The sequence below is a fragment of the Pristis pectinata genome, chromosome 1 (assembly GCF_009764475.1).
Source record: "Pristis pectinata isolate sPriPec2 chromosome 1, sPriPec2.1.pri, whole genome shotgun sequence".
Classification (NCBI taxonomy): domain Eukaryota; kingdom Metazoa; phylum Chordata; class Chondrichthyes; order Rhinopristiformes; family Pristidae; genus Pristis; species Pristis pectinata.
Window position 1 is genome coordinate 31,533,942 of NC_067405.1, and position 23,294 is coordinate 31,557,235.

Here is a 23,294-nt window from a genome sequence, read left to right on the forward strand (position 1 = left end):
AAGAGTAGTGCCAGGGAGGAGAAGCTTCAATTATGTGGAAAGATTAGAAAATGTGATTGGTCTTCTTACGGCATGAGAGATATAATAGAGGGTTGCATCAAGGGAAACTGTTCCAGTAGAAAGAAGCAAAGGCAACCAGATGACAGAGATTTATGTTAATTAGTAAAGGAACAAGGGGAGAGGAAGGATTTTATGTGCAGTGAGTGGTTATAAACTGGAATATACTGCCTAAAATGCTGGTGGAAGCAGCTTCAACAGTAACTTTCTTTGAACATGTATTGGAAAAGGAAAAGAACAAGAGTACAGAATCCTTATTTTAAAAAAGAACCTTACAGTAAAAATGCCTCTTTCTGTGCTGAGTCTGTGAAATGTCATGAATTTCCTTGAAAAATCTAGCACCTCTATCATAATAACCTGATCTATGAGAACAAAAAGGTCAACGACAGGCAGTTCCAGTTTTCCACTATAGTTTAGATGACTTGAATTATTATTTTTTCTCTAATAATGAAGCTGTTGAATTTTTTTTAGGATGAGGAACCAGTGTTCTCAAAAGATGGCAGCAAGTTTTTTATGACTGTTCCTGTAAAACAAGGTGGTCGTGGAGAATTCCATCACATAGCAATGTTCACTCTACAGGTGAGTTAGAGCAAATTGTGCTTCACAGTTAGAACCAGTTTTTGTTATTCAGAAGACGGCACAGTATATGAGTGACAAGAATCCAGATGGTACTGCTTTTTGTCTGTCAAATGAACCTTATCTAAATTAATTAACTACAAAAGATGTTACAATCTTGGAATACTGATTATTTTCACATTTGTTCTTATAAACATTCCAAGTTTTGATTGATGTTCATTAAGAGCAGATAAATTAAAATAATTACTAGTCAACACAGAAAGAAATCCTGGAATTGGCCATTTATTTGATTGAAGGAATACAATTTGTAGGAATGATCTTATTTTTGCTTGCATCATACTTGCACAACATTGAGTTTTGTTGTGTATGATCAGATTTTACAAGCAGAGAAAAAACATTCTTTTGAAATATTGCTGTAATTCTTTTTTTTATTTATGACAAGGCCAACATTTATGGCTCATTTCTCATTTCCACTGAGGTGAGCCATCTTCCTTAACTACCGTCTGTGTGGTGTAACTGCAGCGACTGTATAGCCAGGCAGTGAAATTCAGAATTTTGATTAAGAGATATAGAAGGATGGTGATGACCACATCTGGCTGATATATGATTGGAAGGAGATCTTGGAGGTAATGATATTCCTTTGTGCCTACAGCCTTGCTTCCAGATGGGAGAAGTCGCAGGTTTAAGAAGTACTGTTGAAGATGTTTTGAGAAGTTACAATGGTGTGTCTTATAGGCTGAGGAGAGAGTGGATATTTTTCAAGGTGAAGGATGGGAATGCTACTTAATTGTACTTAATAGTGCCAATGTTCTTAAGCATTTTTGGAACTGCACTCATCCACAAAAATGGAGAGTATATTGATAATCCATGATATTCCTAACATGAATTGAGTAGATGGTGGAAATGTTGGGATGTTAGGAAGTGGATGACAGTATACCTAGTTTCTGACCTTCTGTCATAGGCATGGTATCCAGTTAGGTTTCTGGCCAATGATGAAAGAAGTTGATGACAAGGGATTTGACTGGCAAATATCAAAGCGATAGAGCTGGATTGTCTCTCTTGTTGCCAGGAATTTGCTTAGTATAAATATTAACTGCCACAGGTAACCCCATTGTTGTCCAGATTTTGAAAATACAGTTGTTTCATAAATTGAACACTATTAACCACAATGGTAGTGTCAGACTGGCATTGGACATTGTTCTCATTGTGAAGGCAGAACTTGATCTCCAAAAGAGCTGTATGTAGGTCATTCCTATCAATTCTGTCATGGGCACATGAATCTGGCTCTGATAGATAGGCAGGATGAAGTCAACTGGGTTTTTCCCCAGTGTTTCTTCCACCACAACCCCATTCTGGCAGTTGTGTCTTTCAAGACTCAACAAGCTTAGTTAGTATCAGTGACATCAATATGTAATCTAAGCAGACCATACACTTGTTGGCTAGCCCTTCCAGATCCTTATCTAATCTGGACCAATAGATAAAGCTGTGAACTGCTGCTTTCATATTAACAATGCCCAAATTATTCACATTCTAATGTTCTGCTTAATAGTTTTAGAGGGTAGCGACTCTGTGGCCCCATTTGGGTGCAGCTAGTAGACCTGCTGCCTCATGGCTCCAGTGGTCAGGTTCAATCTAGACCTCTGGTGCTGCCTAGGTGTAGTTTGTACATTCTCCCTGTGACTATGTTGGTTTCCTCCCTCATCCCAAAGACATACGGTTAGTAGGTTAATTGGCCACTCTAAATTGACCTTTATGTGTAGATGAATGGTAGAAGCTGAAGGAGTTGATGGGAACATGGAGAGAATAACATGGGATTCGTGGTTGATGACTGGCATAGACTTAGTGGGATGAATCCCAAGGATGATTCCCAATGCCTCCTAAATCTGTGCAGCTCTTGCTCTTTGGGTGTTCTGCACAAAGGCATTGGGTCATCCTGGCCATTGTTCTTAATGTGAGTTATCACAGCCCAATTCTATAATTCAAGACTTCACAGTGAGTTTCAGTAAATGGGTCATATCATGGTGCATCAGGTTGGACTCACTACTAAAAGGGCTTGCAGCCTTCTGCTGTTCCTTTCCACACTGCTGTGGTTCTTCCTGCTTCAGTCTTTAATACGGTGCTGTCAAAACCATTGCAATACCACAGAAAACTGGCATAATATTGGGTTATAAGTAAACAAGATCTAAATTTTGTGTCATCCTTGAGTTTTCTAGCCTTAAAAATGGTCTTAAACTTGCCTCTATTATCAAGCGCAAATAAACTAATTGATTCTGCACGAAGACACTCTTACTCATCTGGAATTTAGTGTTATTCTTATGAAGGCTCCTGAATATCAACTCAGGTATTTCTAGATTTTCTTCCACTGTGGCATTTGCAGCACCAACATCATCTTGGTTTCATAGACAACACCAAATTTCATTTAGTGTCTTCTCCACAGTGGCCTGAAATATTTTTATTATAATTTTTCACCATAAGGCAGCTTGGTGTACATATAAAACCCCATATTAACTTTAATTGTTGGATAAGACTTTGTTTTCTTTATCCATGTTAAATTGTGCAAACGCTTGGGACAAGTCCAACTTTGTAAGGACCTAGGTCCTCCCAATTCAACATATAGGTACAATGGCAATGGTAAAACGTAATGATGATCATCCACAGCTTGGTTGAGGGTTACTTTATAATCCCAAAACCAGTTTTTGGGTACCACAATGGCGTAGTTTTGACCAACACACCATGTAATTCAAATTTCTTTAACTCTACTTCTACTTGAGCTTTTGGTAGCTTGGTGCTAATTTAGGTCTGCAGTGAATTGACTTGATGTTCAGCTTAATGCATATGTGAGTGCCAAGCCTTTTAATGCTGCTGTACAAACCTGTGAACATGTTTCTCCAGAAATGGTTTTCACACAAAATGCATTCTTCCAATCCTAAAAGCCAATCTGTTTGCATCATGAGCTACTATGATCAGTAACTTCATGTTTTGACATGAAAAAACTACGCATGATACCTGACCTATAGTTATTGTGCCTCCCCAGAATATTTCTTTGGGTCAGTGTGAGTTTTGCTAATGCTACTTGTTGAACATTTAGATTTACATATGTCTGCCCATAATCAAGCATTCAGCAGTTGAATTAGTATTCATGCTAATATAATCATCACTAGCTTTTATTTTCAATTTAAAATTGCTACATTTTCCATTATTGCTTCTAGTAGCATACATTGTGTTTAAATTTTGCTTTTCAAGCTGCTCATCAATTTGAATGGTATACAAACCTCTCCTTCATGGCTTTCTGCAATCAGTATTGCCCTTACACTAAGAAACTACTTGGCATACTACTTGACATCTTAGGTCTAACCTTACTGAGGCAGACATTTGGGGGTGGATTGTAGTGACTAGGGCTTGCTAGGAAATATAGAATTGGAAGGAAGAGGAACTAACCATTAAGAAGGATGGCTTCAAGACCATCCTAGCAAAATTGACATTTCAGGAGCCCCACCTTCGGATGCCCCAGTTGTATTAGGGCCTTTAAGTCTTCAACCTCTAGGCAAGGCCTATTTCATTAGTTGGATATGTTTCTGGACTCCCAGAAGCAAGCAATGCATGCATGGAACAGTGGATCATGTTTGCCAATCAGGTTTTAAATTAAATTACATTGTATAACACATAAAAGTGATGTGCCACACAATAGAATTTCTAATCCACTAACTTCTATAAGCATTGTCTTTAAACACTATCATCTTCATATAACAATTAAATGCATTGTGCATTTACTCATGATGCTCATGTGATGCTCATGGCATCATCATGTAGAAAATCACGCACCATGTCACAGGTCCTTTACCTCTAGTGATTTAAAACCAGTCTGAATGACTGTGATGCCTGCATCAACCTCTTTTGTTTATAAACCACCTATGCAGTACCTAGCAACCTGTTCTTATTGTACAAAAATACCTCAAATTGACACTAATTAATTAATTTAATTCAGAACCCTTTCAATTGCTGGTTTTGAAAACAGAAAAATTACAAGTAAGTGCACTGTGCTGCGTTGTTCTGAGAAATAACGTGGTGATATGTTTGGAGAGGTTAAACAGCTGAATTTTCTAGGCAGGCACTATTCAAGGAGAAGCGCTTACAGTAGGATTCCACTGTGTACAGAGAAGCAAGAGTGCCAGAGCTTCTCATTGTAATGAAGAGGGGCAGACCATCAGACATTGCTGGAGCTGGTCTACTGGATGCACAGTCAATGATGACAGGAAGACTTGCAGTGCCTAAGCAGGCTGCCATGCAGAGTTCTGGTAAATGGGCAGCAGCATTATGTCAACCAGTAGGTGGAAGAATACTGAAAATTTGTGTGTCATGAGATTTATAACCTTTTGGACATTTTAACTTATAAAAAAAGGTCTTGGTGAAAATTCTTACATTTTTGGAGCTGGAGGGAATAAGAATAAGCTAAATTAGTTCTATTGAAGCTTCATGCTAGTATTATTTTGTACGTGGGTCAGAGCAGTTGTAGAGGGAGGGAAACAGGGGAACATTTTGTCTCTGAATTGTACCTTACAGAGAAACCTATAAGGTGATTCAGGAGGTCTATGTTCTATTACATTAGGGACATTTAAGAGACTCTTAGATAGACACATGAATGATAGAAAAATGAAGGGCTATGTAGAAGGGAAGGGTTAGATAGATCTTAGAGCAGGATAAAATGTTGGCACAACATTGGGGGCCGAAGGGCCTGTTCTGTGCTGCAGTGTTCTGTGTCTCTAATGTTCATTCTCATGCACTGCTTCACCCTTTTCAACCACAGTAAACAATCATGTGGACAAGAGGTGACATGGGCACAGCTAATAGAGCTGCTACATCACAGCACCAGAGAACTGGGTTCAATCCTGACATCGGGTGCTGTCTGTGTGGAGTTTGCACATTCTCTCTGTGACCACATGGATTTCCTCTGGGTGGTCCAGTTTCCTCCCCCATCACAAAGACATTAAGGTTGGTCAGTTAAAATGGCCACAACAAATTTCTCCCAATGTGTAGTGAGTGGTAGAATGCAATGGGAGTTGATGAGGTTTTAAAAAAAGGGTTTAATGTAGGATTAGTGTAAATGGTCATTGATATTTGTTTAATAATCTTTTTAATTTAAATCTGGTATCTTAGGAAGAGATAGTGAGTCAGACTTTTGTACAAAAATCCATCGGGCCTGTCTCCATGCTGTATGTCTCTGTGACTCTATGGCATCCCGAACTGTGGGTCATGACCCCAAATATGATTTGTACATCAGCTGATGGTATTGTGATCCAAGGATTTCCTTCAGCCTACCACATGGCCTCAGATGTTCAGACCCCTCGATCCTTTTGTCCCCACTCACAGTTGGAAAATTGTTGATGAGCATCAACCCTGTCCCCATGTTGTCAGTTTATCCCTCCATCCAGGAAGATTCCCATCCTTCTGCACTTCTTCCTCTTCAGTATCGCAAGTGGAAGTAAAGTCCTTTGCCATTTTCCTGCTTATATCCACCAACTGCAGGTAACGATATTAATTTTAAGCTCATCTGCTCTAATGTACCATGGGGGTACTTTCTGTCACTGTGTGGAGTACCAGAACTTTAATGTTTGCTGAACTAGGAGATATGGTGTACTGTTAAAACATCATGCATCTTATTTATTCCACTCTGCACATGCGTGCATATGTCGAACGGATGTCACACTTTTACATATACTACAGCTGCCTCACAATCTGTTGGGCACCACTGGCTCTCATGAGGGAGAGAGAGAGAGAGATGGGGGTAGGTGAGCAGGGAGTGTAGGCTTGCTTACCCACCTATAATGCTGGGCAGCAGGAGCCCCTGGGGTAGAGAGGCAGGCAGACAGACACTGGCGATAAAGAGTGTTCTTGTGTTGCCCCCTCATTCCATTGGCTCGGAGCCAGGTCTTCCAACAACCCAAGATGTCATTCCAGGGAAATGTAGGGTGCAGGCCTGCCCGAGTCTTCATATATGCAGGGAATGGTGTCAGCTAAATCTAAAAGTTAAGAAGTACTTGGTTGTAAGCATCTCACCACTGAGCCAAAACAAAGGTCCAGATATTTCTTAACATATGTAGCTTCTGTAACATTTGGTGCATACTATTAAAAGAGTACGATGTGGCCAATCGCTCTCTCTGCTGAAAAATCAAAAAAAACCTGCTGACGCTGGAAATCTGAAACAAAAGCAGAAAATGCTGGAAGCACTCAGCTGGTCAGGCAGCAGTAGGTGAAACAGTTAACTTTTCAGGTCAAAGACACTTTGTAGGAACTGGAACCAGTTTTGGTCAAAGGTCTTCAACATGAGATGCTAACCACTTTTCTTTACCCACTCGTGCTCTCTGTGCACGAGTGGGAAAATGCAGAACTGAGCAGAATTGGTTTGCATATCTGGAAATAAGCCACAGCAAGGATACCATTCCTCAGTGCATGAAGGGTCTCAGCCCAAAACGTCGACTGCTTATTTCCCTCCATAGATGCTTCCTGAACTGTTGAGTTCCTCCAGCATTTTTTGTATATTGCTCCAGATTCCAGCATCTGCAGAATCTCTAGTTGCCTCCTCACTGCAAGCTATTCTTTTGTTTAATAAAGTGATCTTTTTAATTTGAATCAATATTTTCTGGTATCTTAGGGAGATATAGTAAGCCAGACTTGTGTACAAAAATCGATGTTGATACTCTAGTACGGCGCTGAGAGAGTTTTACAGCCAGATGTGTTTTGTTTAAACTGAGGCCTAATTTCCTTCCTCAGAAGAATTTAAAAGATCCAAAGGCATGGTACGAAAAATAGCTAGGAGATACTATTTGTGTCCAAGCTATATTTATCCATTAATCAACATCAAATTATCCTAATTATTGTCCTATTGTAATTTATTGGAACTTGCTCTAGATCAGGTGCTTAATTTCTATTTTGTCTTGTTTGGCTTTTGAGAACCTGGAAATTTAAATTGAGGTGATATTGGGACTTAGTTTGTGAGGTCCTGATCTAGAAAGCTATTCAAAAGCTTTTGCTGCAAAGAAGTATCTTTTAATTGAGCAGAGCACCCATTTTTCAACAGTCAAATAGCTAGCAGGTCACAAGAAATTGAACGATTTTAGAAGCAACACCCACATAAATGACTGATTTACTGCAAGTTTGATTTAGAATATTATTTGCTGATCTGAGCAATCTACCTGAGAGGGCATTACTGTTTGAGAGCTTGTTCAGAAGTAAATGACATCAATGATTCAAGGCTTGGAGCTCACGGCTATGATAAGATTTCCAGAACTGAACTGATTGCCATTGGAGAGGTGAAGATTAACAGGTGACATGAGTTCTCAATTGTAACATAACATGCAATAACTGCCCTGGAGGGAAAATTCTATTTTATTTTGTCTCATGCATTGATCACAAGAAATACATTTTGCTGCAAGCCAAATGTTTGAAATTATTCTTCCCTCACCTCTGTACCCTGATGTATATCCCTAAGTATTTGACATCTTGATAAGGCATTAATTTAACCCATTCAATACCAGTGAAAACAACTTTTTTCTATTTCTGGGTAACAAGAAGATAGCTTTCATAAAGATGGGAAGAAAAAGTTACTGGAATTTTGTTACATTGTATGTTATTTTCTACCTCTTTTAAGTCTGGAGTTTTGTAGCAGCAGTGTCAAAGTATTGCAGAAGCTCACTTAAAGTGAAATAAATGTTAGATGTTAATGCATTGTATAAAATGATGGATTGTTCATTTGGGAAGAAAACTGAAACCAGGTGGTAGAGGAAAATAATAGGTATCCCAAACTATCTGTGTATATATATGAGCCATCTGCCTCATTCCAAACTGATCTCACATTGGATTTTTAACTCCAGTGTACTATTCTGTATATTGAAGGCAGTTGCAACAGTGTATTTATATGAGACCTTCAATATTTCAATGTGGTAGAGAATTGGATAGGGAATTAAATTTATGATGGGGCCAAAGGCAATGGTTTCAGTCTCTGAATTATTTAGTTGGAAATATTTTTGCAAATCCAGTATTAGATATCTGGCATGCAATCCCATGATTTAGAGATAGTAAGGAGCCACGACAATTAGTGGTGAGGTATCATCAGGCTACATGGAGAAACTAGTGCTGCGAAGGGCCAGCTTGTATATAAGGTATAGGAGAGGTTAAAGTTCACTCTAGGGAAATGACGCAGCTACCTGAAGAGAAACCGTTGTAGGTGATTCACTGGCATAGAATGAACCGATAAGAATGGACTCAATTGACTGTGGTTTCATCCAGCTGTAAGGCAATGGAAAGTCATCAGAAGAGGAACCACAAAAAAGGTTGCAGATCAGCTGTTTCAGAACTGTGGCAATAGCAGAACCATTGGTGAAATTTAAAGTGTTAAAGGAAATAGGGGTTCAGATTTGGGAGTACAACATATTAAGGACTTTAGAGAGGAAAGAGAATTTGGGATTGGGGCCAGGGTTTGTAAGGGCACAGTGACCTACATCAGGAGCAAGTACCAGTACCTGAAGAGGAAGAATCGTTGACAATACCAGCCGTTATGGGACTCAAGAAAGGAAACTTGAGTGATCAATAGCTTATTGAGAGAAGAATTGAGAGAATAACATCAAGGACAAGATGAGCTTGGAGAACATAGGTAGAGCTTGAACACACATTGGGAAGAGAATTAATATAGACAGTAACTGCATCTCTCACCTTGCTAATTCTGGGACTTGGATTGCATCACTTTTTTCAATCTGTGCTTATCTAAATATCAGGCTTTAAATTTTGTGTAGAGAAAAGACATAAGGATTTTGTTTTATATTCATTCTATAGTAATGTGGCTGGTCCTCTAGAGTAGTTCAACAAGCCACTTAGATCTAAGGGTAGCCTTCAGAATCAAAATTATTATCACTGACAAATGACATGAAATTTGTTGTCTTGCGATAGCAGTACAGTACAAAAACATAAAAATGTATAAATTACAAAAATAAGTAATTAGTGCAAAAAAAAAGGAATAATGTAGTGTTCATGGGTTCATGGACCATTCAGGAATCTGATGGTGGAGGGGAAGAAGTTGTTCCTGAATCATTGAGTGTGGGTCTTGAGGCTCTTGTACCTCCTCCCCGATGATAGTAACAAGAAGAGGGCATGTCCTGGATGGTGAGGACCCTTAATGATGGATGCTGCCTTCTTGAGGCACCACTTTTTGAAGATGTCCTTGTTGGTGGGGAGGGTTGTGCCCGTGATGGAGCTGGCTGAGCCTATAGCCCTCTGCAGCCTCTTGCGATCCTGTGCATTGGAGGCTCCATACCAAGCTGTGATACAACCAGTCAGAATGCTTCCACCGTACATCACAGGGCAACCTAAGATGGCCATTAAATATGAGCCTTGTCAATGATACCAACACAAATATAAATTTTTAAAAGTTCATAATTGCATCAGTAAATGGGAATATGCTTTGTCAGATCTGTGCTGCCTTCAGCAAGTCCATTTATTTTCTGCCTCTTATCATCTTCCTGCAGGATGACATCCTTTTCAAATTTGCAACTGTAGCAGATTTCCTCACAGTGAACATCCAATTAAACCAACTTTTTAAGGTCTGTCAGAATTGGTCATTACTGAAACAGGCAACACACAAAGCTTTCAGCACCATGGTCCACCTCTAGCCATGAAGAAGCCTGTATCATTTGTAAAATGGACACTGTTACCTTATTGTTACAGAACAAAGGCGCTGGTGTATTGAATTCTATATTATGTGCTAATCCTTTCAAAGGCATCAGTATCAAACGCATCTCAACATTCTGCACTCATTGCAGGAAGAATGTTTTTATCTGTGCTGCTAAATTTATTTCTGGTTTTGAAAACAGCATTCCCTGCTGGAGAACACCCTATGAATAAAACAAAACATGTAAATCAAATGTCCTTTATGAATTTTAGTGAAATTAACAGCTAACTAGCAAGGTAGAAATGGCACAATTCAAGGACAACTTCACAATAAAGAGAACTATGTGAGACATTCTGGCACAGTACAATTAGCCCCAGTGACAGGAAGGAACATCTGGGAGTCTGCAGTCAATTTATCTTGCCAGAGACAAGTTGATCCTGTATGCTTTAATATCCTTTCATTTCCTCTTTTATCATGTGAGGATTAAAGACACACGGCTGCATCAAAGTAAGGAAATTAGTCAAGCTACATTTCACTCAGTGGATACTGCTAAATCTAATTTGAGAAATGTTTTACACTTCTGTATGTTTTTCTAATGCTGTGGTGAATGCATATTCATATTTTTAATCAATGGATATATTTTGAAATTGAAACCTCAACACTAAAAAGATCCAAATTTATTGGAATTTGGCTATCAAATGAAATGTATAAATCTAAAGGATAGACTTTGAATCGGATGAGATGAAGTTCAATTTTTAGTTTTGCTATTTCATTTCTCACATACATGCTTTGATTCATAATGAAAATAGTATTCCGGCAATTTTTATAATGTTTATTTGCATTACCAAAGTGAACTTTCACATGTGTGCCAACTATACCTATCTCTATGTTTCCACTATTTTCAAACCATTATTCAACAGTTAAGTAAGCTTTTGCCTACACCCCGTCCCTGCCAAGTGCAAACCAATACATAGACTGTCTTATATCACCTTTGTACAAATACTCATCTCTTACCCATATCTCAATCCACCCATTGTTGAAATCCTTTTTCATGAATTTGTTAAGTCATATTCGCCTGTTCAAATGCTCTCTTGACTGACATCCCATAATCCACATTTCATAACTTCAGCTCAATGCCGGTCTATCTCCCCAGTTTGTCCTCTTTGCCTGATCTATGCTGGATGCCAGTCCCCTAAGGGTCGTTTTAAAATTTTTCTTTTTTGTAAATTCATTCTATGTTTAACAACTGCATTTTTGTATATATCCCCCTGACCAGCTACCTCTCTACTGTGTCTTTAACTCCTGTATACACAGTTACTGTATATGTTCTTACCTTTTTCTATTTTTCAACCTCCCTTTCCTATTTTAAGAGTCTCCTACACACCTACATTTCGATGAAGCCTTTGATCAACTTCCTGAGGTATTTGGGCTCAGTGACTGAGAAATTCTAACACAGAGCGCAATGTTTATAAACACTGAGCAAATTAATTTCTTTGGAATAGAATTCAATAAAGAAAATAGTGATACTGCATGGCAGTCTTGAGAACTGCTTTCATGTAAATGCATCTTAAATAGAAACACTGCCCCTCCTCACCACCCCCCCCCCCCCAACCCCCTGCAAAGGTTCTGCTTCACAGCTTGCTTTCCCAGATATGATGCCATGGGTCTTGGGCACTATCAAATATTGCAGCAGTGAATCCTCAATTAATGCTTGTTGTCCCACAGAGTCATACAGCAAATAGATACCAGGCCCTTCCTCCCTCCAAGTCTGCACCAACCATCATGCACCCAATTACACTAATCCCACACTAATCTCATTTCCATTCTCCCCACATTCCCATTGACTCCTCCAGATTCTACCAGTCATCTCCACATTAGGGGCAATTTGCAGTGACCAATTAACCTAGCAACCCATATGTCCCTCTTTTAAGGCACCCTCCTAATCATCAAAGAATTTCTAGGTCTGTGAGAGTCCATTTTCAGAATGCCTTTGTAAATTATCCTGAAATATCTTTCTGCATATACTTTTCATGGTTAATAGGTGGCAACATTCTCTGAAAGGAATGTGTAATTCAATGCATATCACTCAGCTTTTGAGAACTGCACCTTGCAAAATTGTTTGTTATTAATCTGTGATCACCATCTTGCTCTAAGGTACATATTTAACTGAATAGAAATCAAGAAAATAATGGGAAAAAAACTGCTTTGGAACAAATTGGCCCCATGGTCTCAAAACATGCCTTTAAATTATATTTCACAAAGAGACAAATGTTTATTAACCTGACACAGCAGCTGCTGCTCACACACAGAATGCCTGTGCATTCAGCAATAATAGTGGTACTGGGACTTCTCCATATAGTTGAGCTCCTTTATTTAAACTTCATGGGTCAGAAAATTAAGAACGAACAAAGAAGAAATAATTTCTCAGCTGAATGGTCTGTGTAATAGAATAAAGCAATGCAAAATGGAATGTGACTCTTGAGAATCGCACTGCTGTAGGAAAGTTAAAGTACTTGCTGTCGAAACAGATCTTCTCCAGAAAATTAGAATAAAAAACCATCAGTATTTGTTCAGTTAAATACTTGTGTAATAATTCATGAATGAAATGATGCCAAAATTCTAGACTGACTTGACTATTACTAGAAACATTTTTGCAAGTTTTAAACGTTATTGGTGCCCCAATTCAATGCTAGCAGATTATAAGACATTTTTTCAAATGTTTAATTTAACTAACCATGTTTATTACTTAAGGTTTATGCCATAGATTTTACCATTTTAGGAAATGACAGCATAACAGATACTTCCAGGAGCAAGTTCATTAAAATATTTCTGAACCGCTCAAAAGTCTTAGCTATTCTACAGATAACTTCTTTCGAGCTTTCTGTAGAGTTTGTGAAAAAATCAAATGGTAATCAGTTTAAAACTATAATACTTTTTTTTGCTTTTTATGTCATTATATTGGATTGAAAAATTGCTGAATTGTTATTACATAGCATAGTTCAAAGACACTTCTGCTGAAGTATTGAACTCCAACCTCCAAATATGAGAAAGCAAAAAAATGGAAAAGATCAGCAGGCTCCAGGCTATCTAGCCAATTCCAGCAAAGGAAGCTGTTTAATTCTGAACTGCATTTGGCTTCCCCAGAGATGAACTGCATCAGCTTCAGTCAGATTATTTCTGGGACCGAGGTGAATGGTGACTGTGAAAGTGAAGGATAATTTTCCATCTGCTCACACATAAATCTGAGCAGACCGGCTAATTGATGGTATCTATAAAGATATTTCACACAGTATTGTCATAAGGCTAATGGGTTACTTGGGTTTGACTTATTCCCTTTTTAAAACAGAGGCACTACTTTTGCTAGCTTCCACTAACAAACAACCTCTTTAGTACACAATGAATCTTTCATTACTCTAGATAATGTCTAGAAAATTTTCTCCCTCATCTTTTGCATCCTGGATGTGTGCCAAGTAGCAAGGGGCATCTGTTAATCTTCATCTTTTACCTTCATGCTAATTTCAAAAGATTTATTTTTACCACAGTAAAATACCTCTGGAAAATAACTGTTTAGTAATTCTAATTATTTTTGCATTTTTAAAATTTCAAGATCTGAGTGTTTCCTTCAAGTTCAGTCCGAATGGACACAACAGTTAACATCAGAATTTTTACTGAGGTCATCAAGACGGACATAGTAGACCACTGGTACCCTTCTATTCAAACTTCCCACTCGCTGAATACTAATAGTGTTCATAGTCATGAGCTGCAAGATAGAAGTATTACAAGAATTAAGAAAGATTAATATGTGTGCGTTTACAAAAAATTAACTGATGTTTAAACATACATTTAAAGATACTAAATAAATGTTTAAAAATAACTCTACTCTTAGAAGTGGCTATTGTTTAAAATGTGTTTAAATTTTAATATAAATCTCATTTTGAATTGTACCTAACTTACCGTCTGAACTCGTGTAATACTGTGATCTTCCCAAGCACCCCAAATGGTTTAGCACAGCACTTAATCATTATTGCTTGAAACAAGGAAAAAACATACAATCATAAAATATGATTCCTGCTCAATATCATCTCAGAATTTATTGCTTCAGAAATTAATATTCAGCATTAGTTCATGGTCATGTATAAAAGATTTATAGCTGGCTCTAAGTATAGTTCATCATCTTGTTCATGGCTACAATTTTTAATGTAAAAATAGTCTTGTCTTCCTCTGAGTCATTTACCTAGAAATTCATTCCCGGTAGGTAGCTGTAGACTGACTATATGGTAGACCAAGTGCTTTCCAGAGTTAATTGATGGAACTGAATTTTGGAAGCAGAGTACAAAGCAATGATGCTACTGGAAACCATATTTATTGTTAAACTAGAATTAATCCTGATATCAAGGCTTATAAGGAACAGACAGGAAAGTGGAGTTTAGGATAAAATCACATTGGTCATGATAATCATTCACATTGAACAAACTAATATTTATCTCTAAAATTATTGGGCTTTTTTAAGTGGTCCAAATATTGAATTTTATAATTACATCAGGGAACAGGCTTGACAATAGCAGGCTCTACTGAGGAGAGATGTGTTCTGTCCCTGGAGAGAAGCATGCATGGAGGAGCGGTTAGAAGACCTTAGAGACAAATTCTCAAAAAGTAGTAGGATTAGATAGCTTTGAGATCAATGCTAGGATTTAATTCCTGAGGACCTAAATGTGCTGCCATAATAAAATAAAATCTTCAATGTGCATGGTCAAGGTCAATGCCTGAAACTTCAACTGCTATATCTGAACAATTCTTTACTGTCATATGTATCTATTGCTCACATAAGAACAACTTGCACCACAGATGCAAACAATGTTCTCTAAATCGGTTCAGTCACTCTATCAGGTTAATGGAGGAAAATATTTGTCCTGTGTCTGAAACCAATGTACCATGGAACTGCAAAAAGAATTAAAAATTATGCTTCCAAATTCAAGAAGAACAACAAGACAAAATGTTGATAACCAAACTGAAGTGCAACTCTTAGCATTAATAATAGAATATTAATAATCATCCAATTTGTTAGAGTAATGCATTTCATTATTAAATTTAAGTTTATGTACATTTCAATGTTAAAGGTGTCTACAGTGGGGGTGATTAGCCTGCCTTACTATTATATCTGAGGCTTTGTTACTTCCCAATCATAGACATTGTGTTATTAATCTCTTCATTTAAAAATTGCAGCCAAAAAGTGAACTGAGCAGTGTGCGGCACCTGACATCAGGAAACTGGGAAGTCACACAAATCCTTGGATATGATGAAGTCCATCAGAAGATGTGAGTCTATTCTGCACTCTGATAATCTATCCTCCTTGAATAATGACAACAGTTGCAATGAGGAAATAATTTCAAATTAGTTACCTCTGACATCTTCACTTTAATAGGAAGATGAAATAAACCAACCTTCTATTTCTTAAATAATGTACTTTTCCACAACAAATTTTCACCAAGCTTGGGATAGTATTGTACACCATAGTTCAATGTACTGAACTATTTCAGAATCAAATTACATTTTCCTGTATGTTTTTTCCTTAAGATCGAACATAAGCATTGAATTATCACATGACCTCTATTTGGAGCTTTGTGCCAGATTTGAGGTCATGATCTTCAAAAGTTTTTTACTCTAATGGCCAAACACTGTACTTGTAGACAACAGTACATTTTACCATCAATGTTTGCCTTCATTGAGAGATGGCTCCCAAGAAAAGGGAACTAGTTCATGTTTTTCGGGGACTCCTTGTTAACCATTGTTTTTGGATAATGGTGTTGTATAGCAAGATTGTTAGGGAACCATTATTTTGCAGATATTAAGTGTAAGGTCCATTCTCTTGTATACTTCAATGAACGAGTCCACAATGACTTGGAGTTTAGCCTCCAAACAACTAAGTAAGCTTCGTCTGTGTAGTGTAACTCAAAGACCGAAGTTGGAGTCAAGTGGTTCTGGATTAACAGTGAAATGATTTGAACATCTTTCCATTTGTCCTATTATTTAGCGACACTCCAGTGGGAAGCTTTTCTGGAGGTGAAGTGCAACACTGCAGTGAGAATGATTGAGCAAAATGTTGTCATAATGACACCAGCTTGCATTAAGATTGGGTCTGTTGCGCCCCATTGCTTAAGGTCACAGCTTGCATACCATCATGCAGCAGATGCAAGATGTAGATGAAATTGTGCAGGCAGCTACATTTCAGAGCAGACTCCAGAGTCTATCCCAATTGACAGGCTCAGAAGTCAAAAAAGGCCATGTGTAGTTTTTAATGCCACTTACTGCATTTCTCTTCAAGCTCTCATGCAATGAAGGTTATGTGTATTATTCCTCTAGATGGAAGAAATCCACACTGCAACTGCAAAAGCAACTCTTTGGCTACTGTGAGTGGGTGATTATGGAGGACGCTGATTATGACTCTTTCTGTGCAGACAGCAGGAAGATGGCTCTGTAGTTACTATAAATGGATTCCTGAACAATCAATTCCTCTGTAGTATTCATTTCGTGCAACAACAAAATACACCAGCTTTACATTAAGTTTATTGTAATGGAGAAAAATACAGGAATTTAAACATAATGTGACCTTGGTATAAATGTCAAAACATATCTGAAGTCATCAATATAAGTAGTACAATGGTTAAATAAGCATATGAGGTACTCGCCTTCATTATCCAGAGTGTAGAATATAAGAGCGGGGATATTAGGGCACATCTCTATAACACATTAGTTAAAGCACAACTGAAGTAGTATGTCCATTTCTGGTTGACACACTATAGAAAGAATGTGACTGCACTGAAGAGGATGCAGAGGAGATTCACCACAATAATGCCTAGGATGAAGGGCTTCAGCTATGAAAAAAGACTGGATAGGCTGAACTTGCTTTCTTTGGAGCAGAGAAGGCTGAGAAGTGACCTGACTGAGGTAGATAAAATTATGATGGACATAGGTAGAATGAATAGTGAGAAACTTTTCCCCTTAGCAGAAGGGTCAAAGCCCAGAGGGCATAGGTCTATGGTAAGTGCTAGGTAAGTTAGAGGAAATTAGAGGAAGAATTTTTCTCACCCAGAGGTTGAAACCTGGAACTCACTGCGTAAGGGATTGATGGAGAAAGCATTTCAGTATTTAAGTGAGCATGGGAAACAAGTGTGACATAGAAGGTTATGAGAGGAGTGCTGGGATATGTACTTGGTGCCCCAAGGGCCAGGTTCCTTGCTGTGTGACTTAATGAGAAATCATTCAACGAGACCTGCCTCTTGTAATAATGTGCCCATGTAGATGGGCTGACACAATCATCAGCTCTCAATTCAGGGAAAAATTTCAAACCAGATCATAGGGCCAGAGACCTGTCAGAAGTAAGTCCCTCTGCCAATTCCATCCAGACCAACCGAGAATAAGTAAATTTGTCCATTTTGAAAGGTAGCAATCTTCAGGTGCTATAACCCTAATTATTAATACTGTCATTTAAATAGACACGTTTACTGACCATATGTCTGCTGAGAAATTAAGGCATTAATTATTTTTAAAAGATGGGATTTTTTTCATTGATATCTAAATGTAAACTGCACATGAATGTAGGGTGCATTAAAAGCCAATATCATTTTGAATAAATGTTCAGAATCTATCTTCACTTCTAAATTTGTCTATTCACTTGCAGTCTTCATTCTAATGCAAATTTAAATGTATGGCTGTAGGCTGCTGAAGCAGAAAAGCGACTGATTTTGAACTTGCAAAATCTGGTAATTGGCAATCAAATGGTTCCAGTGAGAATGAAAAGAAATGAACTGTTGGAGATACAAATTAAAAAGGCAAATGGCAAATATCTGCAATAGATAATCAGTTACCTTCATCCTTTATGTCAGACTTAGGAACACTAAAGAATGTAAACAACTATTACATTTTAAGGGGAATAGATAGAGTGGACAGCCAATGCCTCTTTCCCAGGGCACCAAGGCTCAGTACAAGAGGGCATGGCTTTAAGGTAATGGGTGGGAAGTTCAAGGGAGATGTCAGAGGGAGGTTTTTCACCCAGAGAGTGGTTGGTGCATGGAATGCGCTACCTGGCGTGGTGGTGGAGGCTGATACGTTGGTCAAGTTCAAGAGATTACTAGATAAGCATATGAAGGAATTTAAAATAGAGGGATATGTGGGAGGAAGGGGTTAGATAGTCTTAGGTGTGGTTAGAAGGTCGGCATAACATGGTGGGCCGAAGGGCCTGTATTGTGCTGTATTTCTTTTCTCTCTCTATTTTGGACTACTGAAAAACAAAAGCAGGAGTGAGCCACTTAGCCCTTTGAGCCAGCTCTGATGTTCAATACAATCATGGTCAATTGCCAACCTCAGTACCGTATTCCCCATACTCCTTGATGCCATTTGTGTCTAGAGATTTATCTTTCTCCTTAAATATAATCAATAACTTCGCCTCCTCAACCCTCTGTGGTCAGGGATTCCATACGTTAGGGCGAGAGGGTAACCAGGAAAAGAGGAGGACCCATTAGGGACCAAAGTTACAATCTGTGTGTGGAGCTGGAGGACATAGAGGACATAAGTGAGATGGACATCACAGTTGAAAAGTTTAGGGAGGGGAATGGTGGAATTCTAGAACAAATAACCATTGAAAATGAGGAGGTATTAGATGTTTTTGCAGGTTTAGGGGTGGAAAAATCCCCAAAGCCTCATGGGGTGTATCCCAGGCTGCAATAGGAGGCAATAAAGGAGATTGCTGAGGCTCTGATAGAAACTTTTTAAGTATTTTCTGGCCACAGAAGGGGTGCCAGATGAGTGGAGATGAGCAAGTACTTTCGATAATAATTTACACCTCGAAGGAACCTATTTTAGCCCAAAATGTAAATGTGGCCAGAAAATATTTTGCCATATTTTCCTACATTGCAAGAATGACCATATTTCACAAGTAATTTATTGAAGAGCACTTTGGGCTATCAAAATCCTCAAAAAGCTATTATATAATTTTAATACATTTAATGTGTGAGAAGTGTGAGATATATTTTTAATTTGTGAGATATGTCACTTAGCAAAGCATAGTCTGCACAATAATTTTAACCTGGTCAAATAAAGATGATTCTAAACATAGTTTTGCCAAGAAATATAATTACATTAAGCAAATGTTTGTTAAAACAAAAAGTTATGTTAATATGTGTATGTGTGGTTATTGAATCTCATTCACTAGATATTTTCTGAGTACGGAAGATTCCCCAAGAGCAAGACAGTTGTACAGGTAAGCAGAACCCAGTCATTATCTTACCTGTTTAAATAAAACAAAATTGTTCCCAACTCTGTACTATGATTAAATGAGGACAAAGGGTAGTCACTTTAAAAGAGTTAAGATCCTTTGAGGTCATTGAATTTGCTAATGAAATGTCATCTCTGTCTGGGCGTCATAAACCTGGTGCAGCTATCTTTATTTAATTTGCCTCATTCATTTTTTATAGAGGACAGCAACTTTCACCACTTTTGTTAACATTTTATTTCATGCCCATGTGCAGATCAAAATAGATGCACAAACAAATCAGTGATATTTCCCAAATGCACAAATACAAGTTAAGATACTTGTATCTTAATGTCATGCATATTGTGAAATTGGATTAATAACTAAGTTGGTCTGAAAATGCACTTTACAATAAATAAAACAACCAAGGGAAATGCAAATTGGGGAGGCGGTAAGATTTCTTCGAGGACTGTTATGATAAATTAACAATACAAAACAGTGCATTTTCATCTGAAACAAAATAATTAATTTTATGTTTTGAATAAAATGTCACACCTTGCAGAACACTATCAAATCTTGTTTGTGAGTTCAAATTCAATTTTTAAATCCAAACTAGGAAATGTGAGTTTACATCGTGAATGAATACTTCATTTAGATGAGGAGTTAGATCAGTGAAGAGTCCTCTCTTATTTTGCCCACAGGCAATAAAATAGAAAACTGGTTGTCTGAATCCGAAGCTGAGAGCAAACAGTTGGCAGAGGAACAATTCAATAATTATGAAACCTGCATTTTTTTATTCAAAATAAAGTTTATTCATAATAAAAGACAAACTATATACAATTACAAAACAGTGCAAACCTTTACGTTCTTGTACAGATCATTCATTAGTGTTACCTTTTTATATATATAAAAAAACAGCACCGATGCCACACGTGTGGCTCCCTGGAAGCTACCCGGTCCCATATTTACAATACTTAGGGGCTTTCTCGCCTGTCCCCGCCCCTCCCACTCCAGTGGCAGAAGAACCCTAAACTGTAGTCCTTCCCCACCGAGCCTTTGCATTGGCTGCACCCAGCTTCAGTGCATCCCTCAGCACGTACTCCTGCAGCCTGGAATGTGCCAGCTGGCAGCATTCCCCTACGGACATCTCACAGTGCTGGAAGACCAACAAGTTTTGGGCAGACCAAAGAGCGTCCTTCACCGAGTTGATGACCTTCCAGCAGCAGTTGATGTCCGTCTGTGTGTGTGTCCCCGGGAACAGCCCGTAGATCAGAGAATCCTCTGTTACGCTGCTGCTGGGGATGAACTGTGACAAGGACCCTTGCATCTTTCGCCACACCCTCCTCGCAAACCTACGGCCCGCAAAGAGGTGGGCAACCGTCTCGTCCCCAGCACAGTCCTCCAGGGGCAAGCACGCGCTGGGAGTGAGGTTCCAACCATACAGGAAGGATCTGACTGGGAGGTCTCGGTGCTTGTTGGTGAGTTCTGGTGATGAGACATTCTGCCAGATGGTCTGGACAGTCTGCTCAGGGAACCACCCCACAGTATCCATTGAGTCCTTCTCCTGCAGTGCCTGCAGGATGTTCCGTGCTGACCACTGCCTGATGGACTTGTGGTCAAAGGTATTGGTCTGGAAGAACTTTTCCATGAAGGACAGGTAGCGCGGCAGCGTCCAGCTGACTGGGACGCCATGGGGCCAGGCCTATCCTTCACAACAGCAGGGACAGGTAGAACCTCGGTACATAGTGACACTTGGTGCCCACGTACTTGGGTTCCACGCACAGCCTGATGCAGCCACAGATGAAGGTGGTCATCAGGAGGAGGGCAACATTGGGGACACCTTTACCCCCATTGTCCGGGGACGTGCATGGTGGCCCGTGGGACCCGCTCCATCTTGGATCCCCAGATGAACCGGAAGACAGCGTGGGTGATTCCCAAGCCTGAGGAGCGAGGAACAGGCCACACCTGCACCAAGTACAGCAGCCCTGAGAGCATCTCACACCTGATGACCAAGTTCTTCCCAGTTATCGATACGGAGCGCCGTTCCCACAGTCCCAGTTTCTGCTTCACCTTCCCAATCCGCTCCCGCCAATTTTTGTTGCACGCCCCAGCCCATCCGAACCAGATCCCCAGCACCTTCAGATAGTCAGGCCTGACGGTGAAGGGGACGATGGATCGGTCGGGCCAGTTGCCGAAGAGCACGGCCTCGCTCTTCACGTGATTGACTCTGGCCCCTGATGCCAACCTGTATCAGAAATGAATGGACTTCTGTCCCTCACAACAGCAGTTGAGATGTCTGATTTTAAATTTGTGTCAATTTTGTGTGACAACTTCGAAGTTAAAATGAAATATTACAAATCCTACCAACCTCTTTCTGTGCAGGGTTGTAGTATTCTACAGTGTTGAATCTGATAACTGCAAAAATCCTTGATAAAAACATTTAAAATTAGAAGATAATATACAAATATAGAGATGTTAAACACAAAAAGTTTATTAGAAAGAATAGAGCCAGGGGAAATGAAGCAGATTCCCTATCAGTACATTGGCAAGCTAATGGTCTGCACACCTGCCATAATCTTGTCTTTTGCCACTTCCAGGTCAGTGGAATTAGGTTTCTCAGTATTTCTCCCTCTCTTTGGTAATCTGATGGATCATTCTCTGGGTCTTGGGATCTCCTGCATTTTTCTAGTTTCTCTAGTTTACTGCCGAGTAAGTCCTACACCTTCAGAGATGCCATCCTTTTGTTAAGATGTAAAACTGAGTTAGATGTAAAAGATTCCATGGCAATATTTTGAAGCAGAGTGGGAGAATATGAGGCAAGATTTACCCCTCAGTCAATATTATGTAAACTAATCATTTGATCATTATCCCATTGCTTGTTGTTTGAACTTGCTGTCTAGAAAATGGTCACTTAGGTATCTTGCATTACAAGAGTGGCAACACTTCAAAAATACTTCACAGCCCAAAAAGTGCTTTGGATATCCAGAGGTCATAAAAGGTGCTGGATAATTGCAAGTATTTCTTTCATCAGGTTTTCTTTTGATAAACTATGTCTAACTGACATCTAATCATAAGCTATTCTTTTTATTTCCCTTTCCTTTTTGCTTGGACTTCTTATTGATCTGTAATTTCTCCTGGCTCCAACGGTAATTAATCATCCTGAAACTTCAACCACAACCAGGTTTCTCAGTGTTTCAGGCATTTGTTGTTACTTCAGATTTCCAGCATTGGCTGTACTTTGCATTATGCTTGTTGGGGTATTACCTGATTCAATTTTCAGTCCATTTAATTTGCATTAGTTTTTCAATAACATATCAGTAAAAAAAAATCTCTGTTCGGTGTTCTAACCTTGATGTTTTTACTTGTTCTGTTAAACAGTGTTCATACTGCAGGATCATTTCACCGCAAGTGTCTTTCCTGTAATTTCCAGAGGGAGAACTGCTCCTACTTCAGTGCCCATTTCAGCCCCAATAACGAACACTTCATTCTGCACTGTGAAGGTAGGCTCTGAGTCGGTTGAGAGATACAATAAGTACAATTGATTTGAGGTCATTCCATACTTAAAACTTCCTGATGTTGCTGCTGCTGCCGCAAGCAAGGAAAAATCTGTTGTGGTTTATTCAAGGCAAACTTTCTTGCTGATCATAGGTAAAATTTCATGTGCATTGATTTGACGTTTGGGACTCAGTTAGTTGAAATATCGATTGGAGAGGTGTCACTTGTCTACTTACTGTTAAAGTTCTGAGAGATTCCAAA

General features: G+C 38.9%; 1 protein-coding gene across 2 annotated transcripts in view; it reads left to right on the forward strand.

Moving 5' to 3' along the window:
* LOC127580749 (inactive dipeptidyl peptidase 10-like) overlaps positions 1 to 23,294 on the forward strand; it is a 547,404-nt gene that overhangs the window by 479,675 nt on the left and 44,435 nt on the right. For both annotated transcript variants that reach the window (XM_052034610.1, XM_052034700.1), the window contains 4 exons: positions 529 to 636; positions 15,515 to 15,606; positions 19,500 to 19,547; positions 22,917 to 23,038. In XM_052034610.1, the coding sequence (XP_051890570.1) occupies positions 529 to 636; positions 15,515 to 15,606; positions 19,500 to 19,547; positions 22,917 to 23,038 (370 nt within the window). The remainder of the gene's footprint in view (positions 1 to 528; positions 637 to 15,514; positions 15,607 to 19,499; positions 19,548 to 22,916; positions 23,039 to 23,294) is intronic.